The 26,710-nt window shown below is 44.8% G+C and overlaps 1 protein-coding gene across 2 annotated transcripts in view; it reads left to right on the top strand.

The window, feature by feature from the left end:
* mxi1 (max interactor 1, dimerization protein) overlaps positions 1 to 23,396 on the top strand; it is a 28,542-nt gene extending 5,146 nt beyond the window's left edge. For both annotated transcript variants that reach the window (XM_084005256.1, XM_084005257.1), the window contains exons 3-6: positions 1,717 to 1,746; positions 17,030 to 17,144; positions 18,393 to 18,591; positions 19,256 to 23,396. In XM_084005256.1, the coding sequence (XP_083861382.1) occupies positions 1,717 to 1,746; positions 17,030 to 17,144; positions 18,393 to 18,591; positions 19,256 to 19,419 (508 nt within the window). In that variant the 3' untranslated portion in view covers positions 19,420 to 23,396. The remainder of the gene's footprint in view (positions 1 to 1,716; positions 1,747 to 17,029; positions 17,145 to 18,392; positions 18,592 to 19,255) is intronic.
* The last annotated feature ends 3,314 nt before the right edge of the window (positions 23,397 to 26,710 follow it).

Raw genomic sequence — 26,710 nt, 5'->3', positions numbered from 1 at the left:
TGTTTTGTGTCCTAAGGCCTCTCACGCTTTCTAAGGAACAGATGGTTTTAGTGACATGAGCATCGCCCTAAAATAGACATACATTTCTGAAGTTATTGATTTATGGGTGGGAAATCATTGAGGGTTTCACAAAAGCGTCTTCATCTCTGTCTGTATTTTCACCAGCTTTTCAAACTTGTGTGTTTTTACCTTCATTTTATCTCCAATGACCTCGTCCTTTTTTCCAAAAACACTTTGTACACTGCTTGAAATGGCCACAATTGTAACCATCCCACCAAAATGTGTTTTTCATCATCCTTAAAGAGTGATAATCAGCAGAAAAAAAACTGAGGCAATTACATAGTACAGCGAAATCCGCTTTGGCGTAAACACTGAGTGTTGGGAAGATATTACAAATCGTGATGAGGGGTTTCCAAGCAACACAGACACGGTCCAAGCACAGTGACAGCCAATGACGCAAGTTCTGCACTCCAAAGTGTTCCTCTTCTGTTCGCAAAACTATAGCTCTGACTGACAAGCCATTACAGAATTACTCGCTGCCATTAGAAAGGAATTATATAAGACTGTGACTGTTCTATTGCTTTACAAAGAAATGATCTTGGAACTCTACAACTCCATTTTGAAGATGATGTTTATGAGGTAATAGTAATCAAACAGAGCTGGTTGTGAATCCATCAGTTTTGTGATTTTGTATTAGGGTGACTGATGTAGAGCACAGTCATGCATGATAAACTGCAGGGTTGTAGAATATGTAAGTTGAAACCCATCACAAGATCACGTGGGTGGGCTCTGACAGAAAGTGGCCAGGGCAAGCTTAAATGTGGGCCCCGTTGACTCAACGTCCAGTCTTGCATACCCAGCTACATGAAATGTAATTTATTAAAATAAAGACGTATGGTGTTTTTATTGGTGTAAATAATTCAACTGCCCTCTTAGGTGGGGCCGTTTCTTTACTACAGCTTCAGACTGGCCTATCCCACTCTAAATCCTTCCTCCCCCAGTTTTATCTCCCGCATTTCTCCATATTTCCTGCTTCTGTATTAAGAAGACAACAGTTTTGTCAGCTAAATATTAAAAGAAAACAAAAAGACACCCCCCCTTCCCATCCTTAAAACCTGCCCCCCTTGAGGCGAGCTGGAGTGCAGTTTGTGTAGATGGGAACTTGGCCATTTAAGCATCAGGAGGAGGGCTTGTCTCCCTTCAGTATGTTGCCACACAAAGAGACTCTTAGGAACCAGCTGATTCACTTTACATTATTAACAGAGCACTGAACCCTGCTGCTGTGTATGTGTACACTCACACACGCACTCTCACGTGCACACAGTGTGAACTCTAGTGGCTGCAGTGTCACACACACACACACACACACACACACACACACACACACACACACATAGGTGTGCAGTGCATTATTGAGGAGGAAGCTGTATAACGCTACAATGAATCCCTGGCTGTCACATTGAGGTTTCTTGGTGTAAACGTTACCTAGAATTGGTGTTATTTGGGATTAATTAACAAATTCCTGATTTAACTTCCCTCTGCCCCTGCTTGTCTTACTCACATAGTTGCAATCGTAATGTTATGCCTGATTTCCCCCCAAACAGAGTGCATCGCCTTTTCAGGAGGAACAGATACTACGGCTGTACTTTCCTTGTTGAGCATGAAAAAGTCTGAATTTGCTCTTCATTTGACAACTTCTGTTTTCTGCCTTTGCAGGTCCACACACAACGAGCTGGAGAAGAATAGGTGAGTTGGAATTTTACAAAACATTTCCCTTTTTAAATCACAAAGCTTGCAGGCACATCCACATCACAAGTTCATCATATCCTACTTTCATTTTGCCTCGCAACGTTTTTTTGCCCTTCATAAAGGAAGCGCTGCCTCTTCCAACAGGTCCGATTCTGTTGAGTTAAAGACATTCCCTTCTCCTTGTTTCTTCCTCTCATTCACACACTCTTTACACCTTTTTAAGAGTTATGCAACAGTTTGGGTCAAGGGCTTCAAGTTACAAGGGCAGGCAAATGTGTCTGCAGGCAGAGCTGGAGCTTGAGTCAAAAGTTCAGTGCTTGTTTTTATGCAAAGGTTGTTTTTTTTTTTTTTTTTCAAATTTGTATGTAATAGTGGCTACAATGTCAGCACTGTACCCGAACACAATGTCCTTTTTTCAGCAGCGTTGCAGCCTGATCATAGTTCTATTCTGAGTTTTATCTCTGGATTAGAGATAGTATCTACATTGGAAGAAATGCGTGGTATTCAGGGAAACCTGGGTTTGTGATAGTGTGCCACACCATCTTCTGAAGAGAGCGAACACTGGTTCCTTAGAAGCACTTATCAGATTGAGTTCGCCACCCACATAGGGTGCTTGCTGGTGTTTATGCTCCATGACTTTGCAGGCTTCAGGAGTCAAGCCTTGAAGGGTTTGCTTCGACACCATAAATAAGAGCGGCTAAACATGCAGGATGGTAAATGGAGGAAAAAAAAGTTTGCCTTCCATTTCATTATCTCTGAGGGTGTGGGCACAATGAAAGGATGTGGGAGGCTGGATCCATTCAGTGTAATTACATATCACCTCGGTCTGTTTTTCTCACCATTCTCCCTGGCAGCCTCTTCTGAAAGGATGGGAACATTGGAAGGAGAGGCGTCCAGTGAGTTAAATATAGACAAGAGTTGATGTGTCATCTTGGTGCTCATACACGATGCCACAAAAGGCCAGCCGGTCGGCTGACTGGCCTCGGCAGGGGGTTGCAATTTCCACGAATCCTTTTTTTCTTTAAAAAAAAAAAAAAAAAAAAAGGTGCTGGCTCAGATGTTTGTTCCTACAACACAGTGTGAAGGCTGTTTTCATCACTCCTTCCACATTCACGCAGGCAGGTTGTAGTGTGGCCTGTTCCTATGGCCATTTATGGGCTATAGACATCTCTGCCAATCAGAGCAGACTAGAGTAAAGCCTGTTGATGGCAGAACAGAAGGGATCACTGCTGGCTTGGTTCAGCATTGAATTATAGGTACTGCAGAGTTATTCACATCAGAGAGATAACTTTATTAAGTGATATAGGACTGTGCATAGTAAAAGTGATGTAAAACGAGTTATTTTACCCACTCATCTGTGCATTTGACAGCACAAGTTTAGCACCAGTGTGTTTTCATTCTTGTCATGAGTACAACAGCCATTGAAACTCCCCCCCCCCCCCCCCCTCCTTTTCCTGGCTCCACCTTGCTGCTCCGTGCAGACTCTAGCAGAACAGAGTGGGCTGGGAACAGGCCGTCCTGTAACACACCAAATCCAGATACTGACACCCTGTTCATTCCCCCCCTCTCGTCTTTATATTCAGCCGAACACAGCGGGGGTGGTGTTGTCGCTCGGTAGTTGAACAGTGCAAAACTAATTCAAATTTCCATTAGTAAAGAAAGCGGGGAAAAATTGAAATTGTAATCCATCTTTTTAGAAGCACACTTAAAGTCACAACCATTTATAATCCACCACCTCCTTTTTTTTCCCTTTTTTTTGCCAGCAGTTAATCCAATTCCCTACAAGCACATGCCTCACTGTAAGCTATATGTATCAGGCATAGTTGTTCACCCAAGTGTGTCAGGCTTATAGCATGATTCTACAACAACAGCAGCAGCAGCCGCAGCTTTCGTTCCATCTCAGTAGAAACTGGAGGCAGCACCTTTACGGTCCAGCCTGACTGGGGCCTTTTTTTTTAACACTTATCAACCTTGTATATCTGCCGCCAGCCAGACGATTCGCCCTGCATGGCTACCACAGGTCCTGATAACCTCTGTGACGTGTCTAGTCGTCCTGACAGCGGAGACCACAGGATGCGGATAAAAGGGACTGGGGGTTGCAAAATTCCAGATGCTCACACTGTGCAACAGGACCAGATAACGTGGCGGCTCTGCCGCTTTGATCATGTACCTCCTAACAGCCTCATTTCACTTCCTCATGTCACTACTGAATTACACTGCCTCAGTAAGGTTTAACAGTGAAAGGCTTATATGCCCGTGCGGTGCACTTCCACAGCTTTGATCTCACAGCCTTCCGCCTATTAGTCCTTTCTCTTTTAAACATGTTGATACCACATTTCTCAGTTCAGGCTAGTTGTTGGGTGTTTGTTCAGTTTAACAGAAAAAGAAAAAAAAAAGTGGTCCATGGCCCAGGGTTTAGTCTGTTTTTTATTCAACCAGTTGGTTTTTCTTCCCTTTTGGATAAAGACTCTTTGGATAAAGACTGTTTATGGATAATCAATACAGCAGGCTTTTACTTGCAACAGTAAATCCATAAGAACTGTCGCTTATCATTTACCCTCCTCCTCCACAGCGACCTGTTAATTTTAATATTGTTTATCAAGGCCAGGCTTTGCCTATAATACACACAGCAATTATTTCCCCACAGTTCCCAGGCCGGGGAAGCAATATTAGCTTTTCTGCTTTATTTTTTTTTTTTTTTTACAGGAGGAGGTGGGCAAACAGTGTGGGTTAAACACCGTTCAGTGTGTGCCAGTGGAATATCCACGAGGGCTGCCGTCTTGGGATTTGTTTTTTGCTCAGTGGTACGTGAAATAGTAAATTAAGATAATTACGCCTTTTGTGATCAACTTTGAGTTGGCGTGGGCGTTCTCGACTGTCGGTGAGGGGTTTTTTTCTGAGAGTTTTTCAGGATGTATAGTGAGATTTTAGAGCATACTCCTCTTTTTTTTAGTTTATAAAATGTGACTGTTATAAGTCCACCTAGACAGCAGTTTTAGTAACATGTACCCCAGGCAACAAAACTCACCGCTGAATAGGTGTCACATTTTTCAAACGTGACTCCGTTGGGATTGAAACCCTTTGTGTGTTTCATTTTTTTTAACCAATGGGCTATAAACTCAGTGCTGTTGTTCCAGCCTTGGGGTTGGATGAGCAGTCAAACATGAATAAGCCAGGGCTACATTTTCTCTGACTGTGCTGATGCTCCGCGAAGAAAGCCCAACTGCTCCACCAGTCTTTCTCTTGTCTGCCCAGTGAGTGCAGCCTATTCTCAGGCTCTGCTGCGGGGCCTAAAACTGGGACCATTTGTTCAGACCAACGTGACGACTTGTAAGCTTTTCTTGGCTCAGAAAAGCAGCTTAAGGGACTTGATCTTTGGTCTGGTGAGCCCAGCTAGAGCACGCACACGTGCTGGGTCACCCCCTCCCCTCGCAGGTCACCCGGTGCTAGTCCTTAATAGGCTAGCTTGGCTTTGGCTTAGCTTTAGCTAACGATGGTGTCAGAGGACGAGGAAGTAATTGACAGGCTGATGGGATGAGCACAAGGATAGTTCACACACACACCTGACTAAGGGAAGTCTTGAGCAGCACGCAAGCATGATCAGCACTCCCACTGTGTCAGTGTGAGTATTTCCGACCTGTAATTAACACAGTGACACATGAGCCGGTATCAGGGTGGGACTAATCACCACAAACAGTCAGCGGGGGACAAATTGTGGCTGTAGCCAGAAATCTGCCTCCTCCACAATCGGTGTGGGTGCCCAGCTGTAATGAGGAGGTCAAATTCTGTTCTTTAAGATTACTTGGCTCACGAGAAAGTGAAGTACCGTGTTTAAACTTTGTACTTTGCACACAAGGAAAAATTCCCTTCAGCCAAACAAAGCTAGCCTCCTTTCGTTTCAGCTACCTGCATGGGTTGCCATGTTTCTGACAGAAGAAATGTTTCAAATGCCATATTTTCAGATCAGCTTGAGATGTGCCAAGTGAGAACTTTGATGCAGACCTGAACCGTGCTGTCATACATATCCCAGCATTCCCAGTGGCTTGTTGTCATTTGGTACAAGACGGTCTAAACGTAGAGGTCACCATTGTTTCGGTTCACAACCTCAGAAGCCATCGGCACACAGATGTTCTGAAGACAGGTGTAGAGAAAGGCTCCACACAGGGGATTGGATGTCAGCACTCACCCATCACTCCATTCTTGTCTCGCCCTTCTAACCCTTGACTCATGCCAGCTTGGCGCCTTCTTGTTGTGCCCTTATCCTGCAAAAGTGCATCCGCACAGCATTCTGTGGAAGTACACTGTAACCGAACGGAACAAGGCCGGACGGGCATACGGGCTTAGTCAGCAGGCATAAGCCGGGGCTCTCCGGGCTTGTTTTATTTTTGAATGACTGAAATGGGAACACTTTCGGTGATTTTTATTTTGTAGGTGTTCAAATTAATCAACTTCAAAATGGGGTCTGTATGTTCCGCCGTGTGTGCAGTTCCTCCCACGTAGTGTACGGTTCGACCTGTTCCGTTAACGTCATTGTGTCGGGTTGAGAAGTCCACATCGGCCCAATGAATGAGGCTGTGATCACATGCCGTTCTTGAAAGAAAAGCTCCTGTTTCCTGTTTACCTTCCTGAAGCAGCTTGTCACGTTAGCAGGCGAACTCACTTAAGCTGGAAGACAGACAGACTCAATTAGGCCAAATGTGACTAGGACTTCTATTTTTAGACGTACAGATGGGGAAACGGGGGGAAACACCACTTGCGTCTGACCAATCACAGCGGTTAGCTGTTCACCAATGAGAGCTGAGATGAAGAAGCAGTGAGAGAAGTCCCCGCCCCCTGACTCTCATAACAGCGACTTCACATTCTTTCTCATCATCGGTGCGTACACTGAATGTCATTATATGCCATTTCAGTGTTGAGAGCTGACATTTGACCCCTGTGGAGCGACCTCTGTGACTTAGCAGGGTTTTAACTTGGGTGAGGGAGAAAGCAGGTGCCTCCGTGTGTTCGGACACATGAATGTATATTTGCTCATTAAAGGTCGATGTAGACTATTTGGATTGCACACATCCGCAGATGTAGAGAGGATGTGGTCTGACAGGGCAACCCCCTCCTCCACATCCATCCGTCCACCGCCCACTCCCCTCCGTGCCCCCCGAGCCAACATCTGGCTGGATCTCCATGGCTTTACACCAGGCCGGTTTTAGGAGCCAGGCCATATTGGCGTTTTAATCCAAAGCCTCTGCCCTTACCCCTTGAGTCACACAGGGCTAAAGGGCAAAGTGAGGATTGTGTGTGGTTCAGTGAGGTTGCGCGTCGCTGTGCAGAGTGGGATTCAGGAAGCAGTAAGACTCCACTGTGTATTGATAACATTGGTTGTTTTCACTTTTCGGTGGTGTGGTTCTTGTAGAGTGCACCATAAGGCATGCCCGTTATGCCTCCACTCATTTCCCCCTCTGTCCCACCAGCTCCATCCCCCCTCCCTCCTCCCTCTGTGGCTCTAATTCTGCTGCCATCTCTTGCGTTAACTCCATCTCTTTGCCTTGCCTTCTTTCTTTTCTCTCTTTCTCTCTCCTCCAACCTTTGTCAGTGGAGCAGATTAAAAGGCACTGTGCACGTGTGAACTAATCCATGTGTGGTGATGGGCTTCAGCCTCAGAGTCTCTTGGCCCCGCTGCACAGCCAGCACACCCCCACCCCCCCTGCTCCCTCTCTACTCCAACCAACTCTGCACGTGTGTATGTGTGTGTGTGTTCACGTGGTTATGTCTGTGGCACATTTTGGCACTTTTCTTTCCTCCCTTTCCTTTGAAACTCAGCCGCCTTTTGCTTCTGCCCCGTCTCCTCTGTCTTCACTTCATCCCGATCTGTCCTCCATCCCTCCTCTGTGCTGTTGCTATGCGCGGCGGATGCCGTTCATGGCTTCAGCGGGTTTAGCGTGACAACAGCATCGGTCGGCCTAGTAATCAACTATGTTTCGCTTTATTTATCACTTGTGGCCACAGGATTGGTTAAGCCGGGCTGGGGTGGACTTCCTGCGAGTCCAAATTGATTTTTGAACTCCCATTTGCATTTTATTGCCCCCGGTTTCCAGTGTGGTTTCAGCCCCGAATCCATATGCGTTTTTGCAGTGAGCTTTACTGCCAATCGGCAGACACACACACACACACACACACACACACACTGAGTCTCTTCTTTGGGATTGAGGTCACAACTGCCTGAATGCTCAAAAATATCAAATTCCCTTTCACACCCACCCGCATGCAGCAATGCATGCATTTTCACTCCCTCTGCATTTCTCCCTCGCTTCCTGCCATCCAACCAGAATATGGGTCATCATCCAACATGGTTCCCATGGAGTCTCTAGACTTGTTAATAATTGTTTAATTCCTCAGAAGAGAAAGCAGTGGCTGTGTGGGGGACAGGGATGAGCATTCCCCTCATTCCTCGGCCCTGTTTGTCAAACTTAACAATCGGCTGTCAGTTTTGGACGGTGTAGTAAAACCCTCGGTGGATAATCGAACCGAACACGTCCTCGCAATGAAGGCGGCACATGCTCTTTTTCTGAAGAGCACCCTGAGGAGTCGAGCTGCTGGAGTTATACTATGTTTCTGTCCTTTGGTTCCATGAGTAGAGCATAGCTAGTTTTTCAGGGTTAAATTTCCACCGGTGTCACCCATGCATAAAATATACACACAGAGCAGAGTGCGCTACACAGAGCATGCTTGCCTTTCGTGTTACTAGTTCATAGTATTAATTTGGCCAAACATGCATCGTAGATGTAAAAGTTTGAGTCACAACTTGAAACGAGTGAGTGGATTTGTAGTCGTCTGCCATTGGTAAACCCAGTGGAACTCCTGACAGACTGGCTCTCGTTTGAGCCCGTGGCTAGTTTCTGGGCAGATTACACAGACGGAAACGCTCCCCTTCCTCCCCCACTCGATATCTCACTCTCTATATCTCGCTCTGACTCTCTGCATCTATCCCATCTGCCCGTATTTCTATAAAGGAGATGAGGAAAGCATCAGTCTGTCAGGAAAAAAAAAGAGAGCCTACATTTGCTGTAAGGCAAAGATCGCTCCAATCACGACTACCTGACGCATCAGCAGTGGATGAAATCTAACTTACAGCACACCAGCTTAAATATTGCTTTCATATTTGCCTATGTTTGCCTCAGTAACAAGTCGAAAAGTCCTGTAGGTTAGACTTAAGGTCCCATTAACAGTTAGTGGCTCAGCCCATGATTTGTGCAGTGAGCATGAATGACGCTACAACATGAGTGACACGTCACATGTCACACATGGGCTGACGCCCGAACCGTCTGTCAAGTCATAAATCATCAACACAAGGTTTTTTTTTTTTTTTTTTAACTTGAAAGGAAACCTATAATAATGACTTCACCATCCTAATCCAGAGCTATTCATCATAGAAGATTGTCGCATGTGCATTTGTCATTTCCTGAACATACCATTTATAGCTCCGATAATAAGGCTGTAGTTGGCTAAAGCACATGCGGCGGGCGCCAGTTTTGCAGCCAGGCTGTTGGTTCTTTGATGACTGTTCCAGCAGTCGACCTAGTGAGTAGTTTCCCCTATTAAAAAAAAAAGCCCTATTTAGTCAGGTGCCACCATCTGTATGGGTAAACATGTGACCTCGGCTGCAACCTGACAGCAGTCATGTGAGAGAAGGAGAATGACCCATGACCCCCCCCCCCCCCCCCCCCATAAAAAAAGAGAATCCTAGAAGAGGCAGCTTTGTGTTAACTCAGCGATCCAGTAAACAAAGGTGGTGAGCAAACAGAGAACTGTTGTTTACTGTAGTTTGAGTTTTGTGTTGCTTTCTGCTCATGGTATGGGCTATAGTACACTAGGTTTACCATTCCAATCAAATAATTCCACTCTATTGGACTATAAATGAAGCCAAATGGGAGTACTTTATTTCATTGTGGGGTTTTTTTCTTCCAGGAAAACAAAATAAACTGGAAATGTGTTGATTTTGTTGATTGACTAAACCATGGGTGTCACACTCATGGCCTGGACCCACCAAAGGGTCTAATCCGGCATCCACCTTTTCAATAAAATGCACTATTTCTTTTTGTTTTGTGTAAGACTAGCCGGTTACGCTCTTCTAGATCTTCATGTCCTTACGTACAGGCTACGTGGCGCTACACTGTCACGCATCGTAGGTTACTGTTCAAGCAGGAGCCGCCAGTGGAGCATGTCTTTCTAAAAAAAGGAGCAAAGTGGCCCTGCTCCTCTCCATATATATTGCATGTCACCATCTGCAGAGTATGGATCACTGTGCCACATGTTCACATGTTGTTTCACTGTACATGATCTGGGAGAGGGAGCCTCACATGTGATTCGCCTTAGCAACCAGTCCGGACCATTTAAGCCAGCCGGCGTCTCACGCTTGCTATTTTTAACCATGAAATAATGGATCTGGAATGTTTTGGAAAATAATGTTTAAAGGGCAGAAAGAAAAACCTCTGTGCCCATTTTCTGTTTGATTTAATTGCCCTCCACTACGGCGTGAGATAATCTGCCGTTGATTTGATGCAGCGCTCAATGGACATGGATTAGTCTACTTTAAATGAGGCTTTGCATTACAAAATGCTCTAATCACGGCAATAATCTTTGACATTGCTGTGAATAAGGATTCGCGGCTGCTTTAAATGTGCCTCGACACTCAAGGAGCGAGCCAGTAGAGGAACAACAGAACTCCCTCGCAAAGTCAGGCTTTTTTTCTTCCTAAGAGGGCCCGTATAATGATGTCTTAATTTCCGTATGCATGTCAATTTAGGAGATTTACAGCTGAGACGGTCATTGGTGATGTGTAATTAGTGTAATAACTCGGTGAAGGGTCAAATTTCCTCCCCCTCCACTTGTATCAGAAGTAGGTCAGTGTGTGTGTGTGTGTGTGTGTGTATGTGTGTGTGTGTGTGTGTGTGTGTGTGTGTGTAATGGGTTTGAGAGACTGTGGGATTTGCCAAAGAGAAGTGTATTGACTGGTATCTGGCTGGAAATCTGAGCCTACCCTTTAAGAGCATGTCCAGTAATTATGTCAGACATCTTGGATGGCCTGAGAAGTTATCCATTATTTATGCATTCACAGGTTTGGAATCTGGGGCAGCCATATTTTCCCTTTTTCTCCATCGCTCGCGCTTAGACTAGCAGCATCGCTTCCAGAGGACCTTGAATGAAAAATAAGCAGAAACTCTGGTTGCTTTGTCGGTGCTGATTTCAGCCGCTATTAGTTCCTGAAAAGAACAATCCGTGTCACTCTTCAAGTCCAGGTGTTCTGTTATCGTCATTTATTTGATTCACACGCAAAGAACACTCACATGAATATGTATTTTCATATTTTTTCTGCTCAGCTCCCCTCTCACTACTCACCCACAGGAAACACCAGGCACATAAGCGAGGCTTTGACTTTGTGTAGTAACAAAAAAGACATTTAAAGTAACGGGATGCACCTGAGCTATTAAATCACCTTGAAAATAGCATCACTGCACACCAACGAGAACATTGAGATGATATGTGCCCTACTAAAAAAGGAGATTAAATGGGGAAATTAGATGTTCTTAGCATTAGATAATGTAGGATTTAAAAAAACAAATTGTCTCAGGAACTAACTCAGGGAGTAGAAGGTGTGTTTTTATGTTCCAATAAGTTGATTTGGCAAATTCTTGACGATGGATTGAAAATCTGCACATTTCTTTGCACATAAGACACATCTTAGTTGAGTTTTTCATACTCTCACATTTTTGACAAGTCAGGATGTCTGCTACAGTTAATATATTCTGTATGCAAGTTGTTGCAGTGTGGAGGCTTTCAGAGTTTCATTGATAAGAGATTCCTGGCCTTGAATAGACCTGATGCACAGTTCAACGCCACAAAAGATATAAAAAGCATGTGCTTTGTTATTTTTACAAGACTGAGGATGCGCTCAAAAGTTGTCTGCCCCTGTTTTCAATTCAGCTCTTCATTGCTCTTCATTGCTCTTGTCATCTTGATGGAATAACAGCCTGTTGCTTCCATTACATCACACATCTTTCACAACACACTGACCAAAATCTAAAGGGCTATTTGTCTGACACGTCTCCCCAGATATCAAATATCAGGATGTTTGAGTGCGCATGCCCACAGAGGTGTATGTGCCCTTCAGTGCCCATCCAAAGGCATATGCACTGGCATGCGAATGAGATGATGCAAGGACGAGGGAGGTTGAGTGCAGAGCTGTTGTACGACGAGCGATGTACATATAGTGTGCGTAGGTTCTGTAAGAGCTGTGGTGGGCAGCTCTCCCATACCAAGAGGGAGAGCTTCAAAGTGCTTTTTTTCATTTCTTTTTTTTTTTTAAAGAAAGGCCTCGGCTTCAATCAATTGACAGCAGTTTGAAACATTCTGAGAACAAGCGAAACGGTTACAGCGAGAGGAAGAGTTGTAAAATGACAACAGATTGTTTTTTTTTTTAAATGAAAATGTTTCACAGCGTTACTTGTTACAAATGAGGAAGAGCTTTTCATTTGAATTTAACGGCACCGAAGCAAAGGAAGGAGAAGGAAGTTGTTGGATGTCGAGAGTAAAAAGGGCCACGTGATTCATGGGGAGCCGGGATGAGAGAGGAGGGTGGATGAGGAGGAAAGGTGTGGTGCAGTGACCCGGGGCTGGCTGGCTGCTCGCTCACATGTCAAAGCCAAAAGGCAGAGCTGCCTGCCTGCGTACCCATCTGGGGCCCATCAGGAACACAAGCCACAGGAACACACACACACACACACTTAAGCGTGAAAGAGACACACACACACTGGTAGAGTGGAAGCACCCCATTGCCTCAGGAGGAAAGAGAAGGCTGGCTGTGTCTGTGGTGAGCCTGCAGGTGGTGCCTTTAGGATTTTGCACACTTTAACTCCCCTATTTTTGATGGGTGTGGAGCAGGGTGAAAAATCAGCTGCAAGAAATGTTTTTGCTTTTGCTGGAAATACATATTCGCCCCTATTGCGACAAATAATTGTTCCAGGGTCATTTCTGAACCAGTCTAGCATTAATGTATTATAACGTGATTATAAATCTTTATTAACATGTGAAAATTTAAATATCCAGTCCATAGAGCTCTTTCATTACGTTTCAAGCTGCAGACATAACTTGTTTTAGAAGTGCTTTCCTTTGAATAGCCAGTTCGATAATGAATCGATCCGTATTAAGACTCGAGTCCACAGAAGCCCACTCCTGCCAGAGAAACAAAGGCAGCTGTTTATTAAGGTATGCCCGCAAGCAACAATAAGAAAACGAAAAAACCCGAAATGAAACATTCTATTATCCTCACTTCCATTCTTTTCCCACAGCTGAGTACAAGAAAATAAATGAGGCTTTTCTGCCCGTGTTGTCTTATTGTCAGCGAGGGATTTGATCTCCCTGCTGTGCGTGACAGTTTGGAGCACAGGTCCTGTTAGCAACTGGCCACGTGTTATGTAATCCGCCACAGATGAAGAGCTCCCCATTCAGGCAACCTACAGCTTGCTGTGCCATTCATCAGACACTGGAAATACACTTTACTTCTATTTGTCTGCATGGGGGATATTTCATTTAGTTTAGGTTGTATTTAACTACTCCTTTAACACATAGACCCCGTCATTCATCGCAGTTAAGACTTAATTTAGATTGAACTTGACATTTTTATATTCAATCTAAATCATTTTAATGTCATGTCTTGTGTGTATATCAGTGCAATGTATGTCATACTTCTGTATGTTTTTGCACTTTGTTTATTGTAAAGGACTTTGAGATTTTATCTGTGAAAAGTGCTTTATAAATACATTTTACTTACTTACATGACTGAGCTAAACATTGCTAACTAATAGCATAACTAACATTGCCATTAGGTCTTCCTTTGGCTTCCTTATTTCCTAGTAAAACAGGAAAGGGCAGGCAGGAGGTTACGGGACTTAAAAGGATTTTTATTTGATCGTTTAGAAGAGTAGCTCACAACCTTCCATAGTTCTGTGCAGTGACCAATTGCAGATTGATCTTTGGATGGATGCCATGATGTTATTGGTTTAAATTGGTACTGGCTGCTGTAAGCATGCAACATTTTGAGTTTCACCAAGAAGAAAGCGCTATTGGACATGTAATTGTTTAATAGGTGCAGGGATGTAATCCAAAAAAAGGTTAAAAGGGCATTATTTTTAATTTCAGCTCGACTTCAAACATGTAACAGCCAGTGAGCCCTCCTCCCGGATGACAGCGATGCCACATCAACAGCAGCCTATACTGACGCTGCCCGTCATCCTGCGATGTCACATCCTTTAACCAAGTGTACTTTCCCCAATTCGCCGCTTTAGCAGCTAAGGACATGAGGTTATGGGACTGCACAGTAAATCCATGGCTGTTTATGTAACTGGCACCAGTTGTTTCTAAGAACTCTGGGAAACGGTAAGCCCTGTTGCTCGTTGCTGTGTTACGTGGCTACAAGAGGGCAAAAAGAGATTCCGTTAGCAGCTCGCAGGTATTTATGGTCACAAGCCGCCACTCATATCGTAAGCTGCGAATGGCTTAAGCTCTGGCGGTGGGTCGACATGATAAACAAGCCTTTTCAGGGATTAGGGACCTGTCTTGGGGGCATCACAGGGTAGCTAGTAGCTTATGACCTTTAACCCCTTAGTGAGAGAGCTCGAGATAGTGGTGCAGACTAACATGATAAACCGGTCTCCATTATCTTCCATTATCTTTACTTGCCTGTTGCTCTATGGACATAATTTTCCTTCTAGGATGATTTCTGAAATCCTTGTTTGACATTATCAGGCGGCCCAATGTGATGGCCATGAATTACACTTCTCACAGTCACACACTGTTCCTCTGCACTCCCTCCTTGTGCTTTTTTGTTCTGCCTCCTCTGGTTATCAGCGTGCTCCGCAGCAGAGCACGTCATGCACCCAGAGATTAGGACAAATGTCACGCAGACGGCTCCTATGTCTGTCTACCAATAAGAGGCACTATGCGGGCGTTTGAATGCTGTCAGCCCAGTAGCATGTGTTCCTGTAAGAGGAGATCACGCAGTACATAAGGTGGTGGACCGAAATACTGCAAAGAGGTGACGACGTGGCAGACTCCTCGTCCGTCTCCTCCTCCTCATCGTCATCATCATCTTATGGGTGTTTATGTATCTCAACCACATATTGAGTTCATCGCCCGGGTTACATATGTGGTGATACACTGCGGTGCCTGTGAGGTCAACCCCCCCCCCCCCTCCCCGCTTCCTCTCCACATTCATCATGTCGGGCGTTTCAGGGAGAGGGGCGGGTGGAGGAAGAACAGGAGTGTTTGTAAGTGGGGTTATCTGAGGTTGTCTGCTGAGATGGCTCTTTTAATCTCAATGGGAGTGGAGAAGAAGAAGATCGTGGTCTCCGGCGTCCGGTGTTTGTTAACTCGACGCCCGACGGGCCAGACGTACAGGCCCATGCGTGATCAGCGTGTCCTGATCTGCCCTCGCAGCCAGCAGTCTTTATCAGGCACACCACGGGGGCGGGGAAACATTTTTTTGTATGTGTAACCACGATGTCCTTACAGTGTGTACATTTTAGGATTACAACCGGGGGGACGTTGATGAGCAAGTATGTGTTTGTTCTTGCGCCTGTAACGTAAAATTTGATTGGTGTCAGCTCTTCAGCTACAGCTGCGTGGTAAATAATTTATCGGCCTATCAGCCGCGTTGAAAACGTTCCTGGTACATGGCCTACTTGATTTGAAAAGGGTTGTATGGTAAAAGCAGCAAATTGTTGTAAAAATGTTTTCTCAAGAAATAATCACGAATACAGAGTTGAACAGAAAGGTCAGACTTGGGATACCGGAGAGATATTTTGCTATGATGTGGCGTGTCGTAGACATCTCCCAGGTGGAGCTGTGTACACCCTTAGAGTGGAGAGTGATTAATTACCAGCTGATCTCTCTCTCTCTCTCTCTCTCTCTCTCTCTCTCTCTCTCTCTCTCTCTCTCTCTCTCTCTCTCTCTCTCTCTCTCTCTCTCTCTCTCTCTCTCTCTCTCTGTGTTAAGATGAGTCAGATAGACATTTTGCAGATAAAGAGCAAAGGTGGACTCTGCTCTCTCCTGCGAATAGTGCTGATTACACAGACGGGAGACCTGAGCCGAACCGATCATGGTCATAAAACTGAAAACTTGTGTCTACGTGTCCCGTGACTTCCAATCGGGGGAGCTCCTTAATGCAGCACTCTCCTCGTAGTTTAAGCGCATACTCACACACACCGTACTGGCGCAATGGTTGGCTCTCCTCTCATGTTATCATCACCACCATCCATGCATAGCTGAGCCTCCCCTCCACACACACACACACACTGACATGCACACACAGAGAGAGATGTACTCTCGCCGGTGCTTAAAGTAGTAGGGCATAGAAGAGAGCAGCCAAGCCCAGCGTAATAAGTGCAGTGAATTCCTGCTGTGGTCCCCCAGGCTTGTTTCCTTTGGTCTCCCCCAGAGATCCTTCCTGAGGTCCCGGGTGACTACGCTGAGTCCACCGACTCTTAAAGTCTCTCCTTTTTTTCCCCCTTCAGGCTAGCCGAAAGGGCGGCTCCTGCTAATGGAGCGCTGATTGTGTTATAGCCACAATTATCACCCTTTACCTTTCAACTCTGAGCCATTAGCAGGATAGATAGCACCCCTGGTCTGTCTACAGTCAGGGAATAAGCGACTGTCAGGATGATGGAGCGTACGAGCCGGGAAGTGTCCAGGAAATGCCATTACACCTTTCCTCGCCGCCCCCCCCCCCCTCCGTTAGTTAAACCCCATTGTTTGTAATGTCGGCACGACGGGTAACTACATCTGGGTGTGAGAAATACCAGCAGAAGATAATGTAGCGCTTTCATGAGTCGTGCATCATAATAACTGGTGCTGTGTTCAACTATTAAGCTGGGGATTTGCAGCGCATGAGCTGGTGAATTCTCACAAAGTAAGATTACGATGCGTCTTAATGAGCCTGCGTCCCAAGATGGCAGGATGCTGCTGCTTGCGTTTGAGTGTGGAAGTGCAGATCTATTTACAAAGGAGGGGTTTAAACAGTATTTTAGGGTGAAGTTTCCTTTAAAAAACCTTCTGACCTTTCGATATAATGTTACGATTCCCAGTCTCTATTGAGCTAGACATTTCATTTTCATTACATCTCACATTTTACTGTCCAGGCCTTAACTCGCCCTTTCTCTACATTGTCCTGTATCTAATCTTTTTCTTTTTTCATTTTTTTAAATCTCTTTGCCTTCCTGTCTTTCCTCTGCAGACGAGCTCACCTGCGGCTGTGTCTGGAAAGGTTGAAGGCCCTCATACCCCTGGGACCCGACTGCAACCGCCACACTACCCTCGGCCTGCTCAACAAAGCCAAAGCACACATAAAGGTATGGGATAGCTAGCACACATAAATATGAACTGCAGGGTAGAAATCCATTTGACCACCATGCAATTATTGCAATGTTAAAAAGCATTAACTAGCTATTGCGCAAGTAGTATGAATGGAATAACTCCACCCTAATGTTTTACCGAAAAGCATGCTGTCAGTGTAGTAGTTACTTACGCGGTAGACGATGGATGGATGGATGGATGGAGGGATGGAGGGATGGAGGGAAGGAGGGAGGGATGGTTTATGCGAGAAAACTTGAGTCAAAATGAAACTAGTATACAGCTGGTCACTGGCAATCATTTCCCTACCTGAGCATATAACGTGTTACGACATCCTGCTTCACGCTTTCCCTTCCACTTTAAAAACAGACATGACTGCCTGAGATGGAGCAGTCTGCATGGGAAACGCCTGCCGTAGCGTGTATTCACGTAACAGAGAGGGAAAGCATAAAGCAGATATTGTTGTTGTGAGCCCCCCCCCCCACCACACACCACACACCACACACCACTGCCGCCACCACTCTGCACTTCTGCTGCCGTCAACTCGAGTCTCTCCATCTATTACTGACGGCTTATTGTTTTGGTCCATCGCCGGGAGTCACGCTCGTCACTGTCGGCGAACGTGACAAAAGGCCCTCGAGGTTAGGAGCACGACACACGGCTGTATCAGTCCCCGCCACGGCCCTCGCTTGCATTGTCATGACACGAGGCGTTGACTGAAGCAGCGAGTGAAGGCGGCGACACGGTGTAAAGCGAGGCAGGTGAGGGGAAATCATATCAGAACTGGCAAGGACCCAATTCTAAAAGCAGCTGCTGTCTGTCAATCGACGCGAACCCACCTACTGTCAACAGCATTTTTATCTGGCTGTCCTCCGTCTATACATTCTCGTCTCGCCCTGGTACACATAATTAAATAGCAACTGCACTCGTGGTTTGCTAAGCTATAAACTAACATTTTTAAAATCGGCACTTCATGGTTGCTCAAAACGGCATCTACTGTTTTAAATCAACCCTAATCATGCGAGGCCGCTGGGAAAATACAGCTCTGGAGACAGAAACTCTAGGGTTCACGCTGGCTGAATTCAATTTGCTACAGGAAGAAGAAGAACCTTCTCTCATTTAATCAAATTCAGTACTCCATGCCATATCGCTGCTTTCTCATATGTGTCGGTCTTAGGCTCAGACCTGGAAATGAAGTCACACTTCACACCTTTTCCATGTCTCCCCCTTGTCTTTCTCCTGACCAGAAACTTGAAGAGGCAGACAGGAAGAGCCAGTACCAGCTGGAGTCTCTGGAGCGGGAGCAGAGGCACCTCCACCGCCAGCTGGAGCTGCTGAGGGGAGGCAGCGGTGCTGCAGCCCAGAGCAGCCCAGGGGAGGGGGAGAGGATACGCATGGACAGCGTGGGCTCCACCCTCTGCTCCGACCGCTCGGACTCTGACCAAGGTGGGTTTTTAATTTGGTGACTACGAGACCATCAAACCCTGCAGCTGCTCTCTGGAGCTAATGTAACCACAGTGAGGTTGTACCCATTAATGTGAAGCTGACACATATATCCTGCGTACAGGGTTAAAATGTGATTGTTTCCTGAAAGATTTAGAGGTAAAAACAGGTGACCCTGAATAGTCCACTATTTGAAATTTAAATATGACTGCCTTAGATCGAAACGTCAGATGTCAGTTACAATCATGGTCGTATTAAAACAGGTGACGGTACGGCCCTCAGCTGCAACACTGGCTGGCCGGGCTTTCACATCCGCAATCAGCGTTAAACGGAGCTCTGGCCCTGCAGTCAGACTGGGCCAGTTTAATAAGGGGGGATGCGAACGACCCCTCCCAACATGGACTGCTCCACTTTTTGTTCAAACTGATTGGCTCAGCCTGAACGGGTCACTGACTTCCCTCTGAAGTTCCACAGACACGCAGGACCCGCTTTGGGACTTTTACGGGGCATTTTCAATCAATGAACAAAAAAGACCGGAAACAAAAAGACATGATTCTAATGTTATACTCGTGGTTGACTCCAGCCTTGTTCTAAAAGCAACCACTATATTCTGACGCTAAAGAGTTCTTCTCTCTCCCTCTGTTCATCCCTCCGTCCGTGGCTGCAGAAGAGATCGAGGTGGACGTGGAAAGCACGGAGTTCTCCCATGGAGAGCTGGACAGTGTGAGCACAGCCAGCACCAGCGACCTGGACGACCACAGCAGCTTGCAGAGCATGGCCAGCGACGAGGGCTACTCCTCCTGCAGTGTCAAGCTTGCCTTCTCCTCCTAAAAAAAAGCCCCGCACCTGTACCACCACCACCACCACCTCCCTGCCAAACCCGCCTGCCCTCCCCTTCGTTAATCCATCCAGCCATGCCTACGTACATATACCCAGTCACCTCTGGCGACGACGGCCGCGCCCCCAGCTAACGGCGTGCCTGCCGCTCCTGCCTCTCAGCAGCGCACCCTCCAGCTCCAAGCCTTTAGTTGCCCCCCCTCCTCCTCCTGCGCTGCTGAACCCACTGTGGGTGAAGCTCCACGGGGAGCTTTTCCTCACTGAACCTTGAGCCGCCCCGACCAACACCGACACCAGGGACCCAAACACAGTGATGTGAAACTGCCAATTGATTTTAATCCTCTTTTAAAGTGAGATCAGAGACTTGGTTGATATGAAAAATTATACACCGTTTTGATTTTTAAACCCACGCAATGAATGATTCTTTTATTTCCTCTAAGTGTCATATGTCTGAATTTTAAAAGAAAAGTACACAACCCCTAGTTTGATCCAAAATGCACTTAAATTCATATGAAATAATTCACAGTTTCTGTTCTCTCTCCTGTGGTGTGTGTGTGTGTGTGTGTGTTGAGCTGTTCCTGTGTATCTCTTCTTAACGTTCTGGTGTCGGGCCTGGATAAACGGGAGCACATCTAATCGGGACTCTAATCAACACTGTGGGTGGACTTTACTATGTGAACACAGCTCGGCCCTGATAAACGCTGTCTTATTGTTTTTTTTCTTTTCATTACCTCTGCTCGACACCGCAGAAGCTCGGACACTCAAATTGGTGCTATTGTGAAACAAACCAACGGGAAAGCAGATGGGATCCACAGCAAGCTTCTAAAGCCAAACAAAGTGCGTCTGCGACGATTGTTTCCAACCAAGCACGGAGGAAAGCAACCAAAAAAAAAAAAAAAACAACATTCCTGTCGAATGCGGGTGCTCAGTGCATTTCCGAAGAGTGGAAATTGTAATTTGTGTGTTTTTTTGCTTTGGTTTCACTCCCCTCGACAAGCAGCTACGACAAGCTATCCTGCACTTGCCTACTTTAGAGCTGTCCATAGAAACGGCACAAACCAAGAAAAAAAAAATATATAGCATCAAGGAAAAAGTCCAAACGACAACAAACTTTGGAATAGATGTCCATCCTCTCTCCAGCAGTAACAAGCAATAACTCTTGTAGTCCTTTTTTGTCTCGTCAGTTCGAACTCCTTCCCAATTCTTTCCTCTTCTCCCCTGAAGACTGTGTCCGTCCAAAAAAAGCAAATTTCTTTTATCGTTTTGTACATACAAATAGCTTAATGAATTAAACCTTTAAAAATGAGTTTTAAGAAGAAAAAAAAAAAAAGTTGCAGCTCATAAATAGAACTATTGCCTCTGTTGCTGTTTGACCTGTGTTTATTGTGCATTTTAAAATTCCATTTTTGGAAAGATTTTCTGTCCTCTTCAGAGTGGCAGCAGATGAGGCACGGACACTATTAGTTTGTTCAGTTTGCTGGTGGAAACTTTGAAAAGTTTCTCATCCTGTTGCCGCCCTGACAAGGAAATGAAAAGTTACTCTTCGGTGATAAAGTGATTTTTAAAAAAAAAAAGAAAGGACAGAGCAACTTCCCATCCAGTTGCGGTAAAGCGACCCAGTATGACTTGTGTTGGAGAATGCTAAGTTTGTGTGGCACTCTTTTTATTTATTAGACTTTGTATTTCCTCCTGTTTATAAAGTTTATGACGTGGCTGTATATGGCATTCCACTGGTGGTCAGGTGATCTGTGGGGGAGAAGAAGACGGGTTGTATGATGTCAACGTTTGCCATCCCAACTCCACTGGCATTAAGAATTGCACTTCAACCACAGTTCTCTGTATTTGTTCCCACTGTCTTTCTCTCTCATGGAGCTCCCACCAATCCTTTTGTATGTGAAAGAAAAAGAAAAAAAAGCAACACCTCCCTCTTAAAATATTTATTTCTCAATCCCTGAAAGAACACAAGCAATGGGGGGAGGGGGAATTAACTTATTTTTGGTTCTGTCTAATTTCACTCCTTTTTTTTTTTTGATGCTTATATTCCTCATTCCTTATTTTAAGAATTGTATATTTGATGGCATTTTTGTTAACTGTTTTCGGGGTCGGGGAGGGTGGGAGGGGTATAAGAAATGTAGCCATTTCCTTTTCTTTTCTTCCGATGTTTTATTCAATGGACACTTGAAATGTAAATGGGCCCCTAAGCTGCTCCTAGTGCTGAGCCTCGCCTGTTTGGAGTCACCGGCCTCGTCCAGAGCTGACTCCCCCCGACAGCACGGTAACATGGCCTCTTACCAGAACTACACACCTAACATAACCACATAGACAAAATGGGCCTTCGGGTGCGTTTTTCAGTTCTCCTGTCTGGTTGTGTTTGGGTCCGTGCTGCAGGTGGAGGGGGGGTCATCCCTGCACAAGGCTAACGAAAGCCAAGACTTTACTGGCAAATAATGAGCCAGCTACTACACAATAACAGGGGTCTAAAACTCCTCTTTCCTCCATTGGGAGGATTGTAGTCTCAATTAGACTCTTGAGTTAGTTGACGAAATGTGTCTTACATTTACAATACAACGCTTCTGACTGAGGATTTAAAGAAATATAAACAAAAAAAAGAACAAATCCTTTGGTTTCTATGGAGGACGTCATTAAGCTGACATGTAAGCTCGGTGCGGAGCTACGGTGAGGTTGTTGGATTTCGGCACTGTATCAGAAAGTCGCCACTTCTAGTACTTGATTATTAACAAAAAAAAAAAAAATGCCAAAACCACCTCAGAACACCTCAGTGTCCTCTCTCGCTTTCTCTCGCTATTGCTCTCGCTCTCTCTGTGAGGGACAGTTTACATTTATTCTTCCCCTGTTTAAGTTATTAACCTTCAACTCTGTTTTTTTTTTGGTTTTGTTTTTGTTTTCGTCCTCATATGTTGTTTTTTATGAACCTGCCCTGCTGACAGGAAAAAGGTCCCATGTCTGACAACACATGAATATCACTCCGCCTGCAGACCTGGGTCGCATCCTAAGCGGTGTTTTTAAATCTGCTCGGAGTACAATATATTTTCACTGCGTCGGGACGATTCTGAAAGTGTTGGGTTTTTAGCTGTTTATCACTGAAAAGTGTGGCACTCATTGTATTCCCAGAGGGGATCAAACAAACTGAGAACTGATTTTACTGAAGCCAGGCCTGTCCTCTCTCGTGTGAGTGTACAGCGCGTGTGTGTGTGTCTGTGTGTGTGTGTGTGCGTGCCTGTGCTCCATGTTCTTACCAAGGCTGAACTTTAAAGAGGCACCTGGTCCAAGACTAGTCTGCACCGGTCTCAGTTGGGCTGATTCCCACCTGCTACGCTGTAAAAATATCGGACTTCTGGAGAGTATTTGTCATAAAAAAGACAATGACATCCAGTGTCGGATATGATAAGTGCAGGCTCTATCACAGAATTTACAGCGTTAATTTTGCACTGAAAGTTAACTTGGCTCAACCGTCGGTCGTGTGCAGACTGGTCCTGGATCAGCCCAGGTTAGCTGGGGTGTCTAGACAAAGAGTTTCTGGCCGTGCTGCAGATTCAAAACAATAGCATATCTTTGTAAAGTGGCGATCACAGAGCTCTTATCTTTACCTCTGCTTTTAATGTTCGGCGTGGACACGCGGCCCCCGACTGGGGTCGAGGTGAACTTTCCAGGAGCGGTGAGTTCCACTTTTGCAGCTTAAGGCCAGAAGCGCACCAGCCACGACAAAGTGGAGGTCGCGGTTGTCTTTTGTAAACCGCGCTCCATTCTGGCGTCCGGCGTCGAGCAAATGGGTCCACGAGGTGAAAGCGTGCGAGCGGTCCCATAGGGAGTCGTCCTGTTGTTCTGAACCTGTGGCCATCCTTTGTAAAACATGCAGTCTGATGATGATGATGATGATGTTGATGATTCTAGTCATGTAAGTTGAAGATGCAATACTTACAATAAAAAACACCAAGATTTTCAAACTGGAATGACTCAACTGGCCTCTTTATAAAGTGTTGATGCTGAATGTGCTGTAAAGCGACAACTCGTGCTGCAAAACATCCTCTGTTGAAAAGTGACTTATTTTCTGTCCATCCAGTCCTTTCTCTTCGATCTCAGGAACACCTCAAGCAAATTTCTTCAAATCATGCCATTAATGTCCACTTGAATTGAAGAATGACCCAATTAGATTTTAGGGGTCAAAGGTGAAGGTCAACATGACCTCAGTTTATTCCGTTCTCTTGGTATCTCGAGAAGGCCTTGAGTGAATTTCTTGAAATGTGGCACAAATGTCCACCTCGACTCGAGGATGAACTGATCAGAGTTAGATTTGAATAAATATGCTAATTATGACAATTTTCTCACTATTGTCTAATAGTGTCAAACGAAGAAGTGACAACATTTTGGACAGACGTGGACGTAAACAGCAACAGGACTGGTTTGCGGAGGCATAGGGATGAGGCTGTATATATTCTAGTTTATATTATCTTGTGTTATTTAAATTATTCAGACCAGAAGTATGGAACAACATGCTGTCAAAAACTTAATATATCATAAAATGCTGGTTATGATGATTATGGGAAAGTCAAAAAAATATATATTTTCTCTGGTTTCTCCTCTTTTTCACCTCCTTGTGCATGTAAATATTATTCAAAACTACATAAGAAGCCATAATGTGAGCGCTTGAACTGCCTTAGTTTGTGGACAAATGCGACTTGTGAGGCGGGGTCACAAGTAGATGTTGGTACAACATTAAGATCACAGGTCTCTGTTTTTCAAGTGTCACATGAGTCAAAATAGTGCATACAGCCTGTTAGATTGCCTCCAGCAGGCTGCACGTGCCACAAATCTGTCTAAAGATCACATGATATCTGTGTGATCAAAGCAGCCTTGTGGGCAGACTTACAGGTTTCTTTGTTTTCTCTTTAACAGACCACATGAGCATCCACCACATGTAATATTCCTCTCAAGTGACTACAGCTCGTGAAAAACGGGCGAGAGGCTCGACCTCCCAAGTTGTAGAAAACCGCTGCGTTTCACCGCGGCGATGAAGAAGCCGTGGATCCCTCAGTGGGATAACTCACTGAAACTAGGAGGATAAGCACATGCCTCATTAGAGACAGTCATTAAATAGAATCTCTTTCTACTCAAGTTCCCACTACTTTTTTTAACGGTTTTATCATTTGGATGCTGAGATAGATAAGCAGCATCAATGTCAACCATCATGTTGCGTAGAAGCTCATCTGAACACCTTAAAATACCAGAAAAGACAATGCTATGTTTTTTTATAACAGTAATATCTGTCTTTACATGTGTGCTTGTGTTTGGGGATTTGACATAACCCACATAATCATGAATATGAGTTCAAATATAAAGGAACAGATGATGCATATATGGTGGATTTTGTCAGACAGCGTGTCCTACCTGTCAACAAAGCTACTGGATTTTTAGAACTAGGACTGCTATGATAAAGCCATTTTGTTGATAGTGTATATACAGTGACAACAGGCTACATCCTGGTGGGTTTAACACAGTGTCATATTGAGGGAGACGCTGCCACCCAGAGGACAAAAACAGTCAGTCCGTCCTCAAGCTAAACTAAAATGTCTGATCTTTTACTTTAATCACCAAAAAGGAGGGGAAAAGGTATTAATTATGTGTATTTATTTCTATGTATGGCATGATACAATATCATACAATAACACACAGTTAATGATAGGAATAAAACCTAATCTATAATGAGATAATGTGACGAAGAAACCCAGACCAGAGAACTAGTCAGCTGAGCTGCAATTTAAAATGTCTTTTTTCAATACTCTTGGAAAACATATTCCTCTCCAAGGTGACGTCACTATTGCAGCCATAGTCCTAAACCACAGCGCAGCATGCACCACTAGGGGGGGCCAGAGGCCTGGAAATGATCAGTAATGCACTGATTTGATAGCCACCTCTAGCTGACTGTTTTATATCAGCAGACTGACAGAAATGAGCCGACACTCTGCTGCATTGAGCCACCTTGTCAGTGATTTGTCTTCTCACAGCATTTCTAGAGCCCAGCAGGTGGTCCGAAAGATTTCCCTTCAATCAACGCTCACATACATACAACCTCTGCGTTGTTTTGACTAGTTCTGTAATTCAACACGAGCTTCACCATTCTGATTTATTCCTCACGTGTCACCAAATCGTTGTTTTCCTTCGTCAGAAACAAAACCCATTGAACCTGGCATTGGATTGCATGTGTCTGTCTGATGTGTCGCTTGCTGTGTGACCTCACTCTGAACATATAAGAAGCTGCTAGAGTGCAAGAGGCCGTTTTCTGTATATTTGAGTTGAGTCTAGTGAACGTGAACAAAAAACATAGCAAGGAACTTGCCTAAGTGAGCTCATGGTAAGACAGATCCATAGCTCCCGTTATTTATTCTCGATCATTTTTGTTTAATTGTCTGAATTTATATTAATTTATGTATCATATCGTAGTATCATCACCCTACAACATTCTAGTACTCTTCCCACCTCTGTTCAACACCCTGATGCTGAGTTTTCATTTGGAGTGTTACGTCTGTGTTCCGTAGAATCTAAACCCTAGTGTTGCTGTAACAGCAGGTTTAAACCATGTGATGCTAAAAAACTTCAGCCGTTCATTTAAGATTGCAAATGCGTTCATAAACAACACTGTAAAGCTTAATTCCATTCAATCCATGTGGCTTTTAGTGTTTTATATTCATGGGAGGTGAATGTGTCTGATAGGGAGAGAGAGAGAGAGAGAGAGACTCCATACAAGTGTTTCAGTGGCACTTTGTGGTGGAAGCTAGCCGTCCAATCAGAGACTCGTCACAGCTGAGGCAGCAGGTGAAGGCAATGAGCTGCTGCTGAGTCCACAGAGGACCGGCCATGAGGAAGTCACGAACATGGAAGTCGGTATGTGAACATGACTCAAATATTCACACCGCGTAGATGTTTATCACCTTGCATTTGAAAGTGTGATCTTTGGAAAGCTGCCGTTATCTCTACACTTCAGTGAAGGTCACCTCTCGTTGCTTTCAACACCCAAAGTCCTCGAGTCCTTCATAACATGAACACTAGTTTTTTTGGCCACTTTGGACCGAATGCTAAAAATACTGAGGTTGATTTTTGTGCTTTGGATTGGCTGTGAATAAGATCACCCAGATCCACTGACAGAAGAAGGTCCTTTATTTTATGTATTTATTTATGAATTTAATAGAATGTAAATAAAACATATAATAAACATCAAAGGTGGAGATTAAGCTAAAAATAAAAACATCCATACACAAAACGACGAATA

The sequence above is a fragment of the Eutrigla gurnardus genome, assembly GCF_963514095.1.
Source record: "Eutrigla gurnardus genome assembly, chromosome: 3".
NCBI lineage: Eukaryota > Metazoa > Chordata > Actinopteri > Perciformes > Triglidae > Eutrigla > Eutrigla gurnardus.
This window is presented reverse-complemented; position numbering and strand designations above follow the sequence as displayed.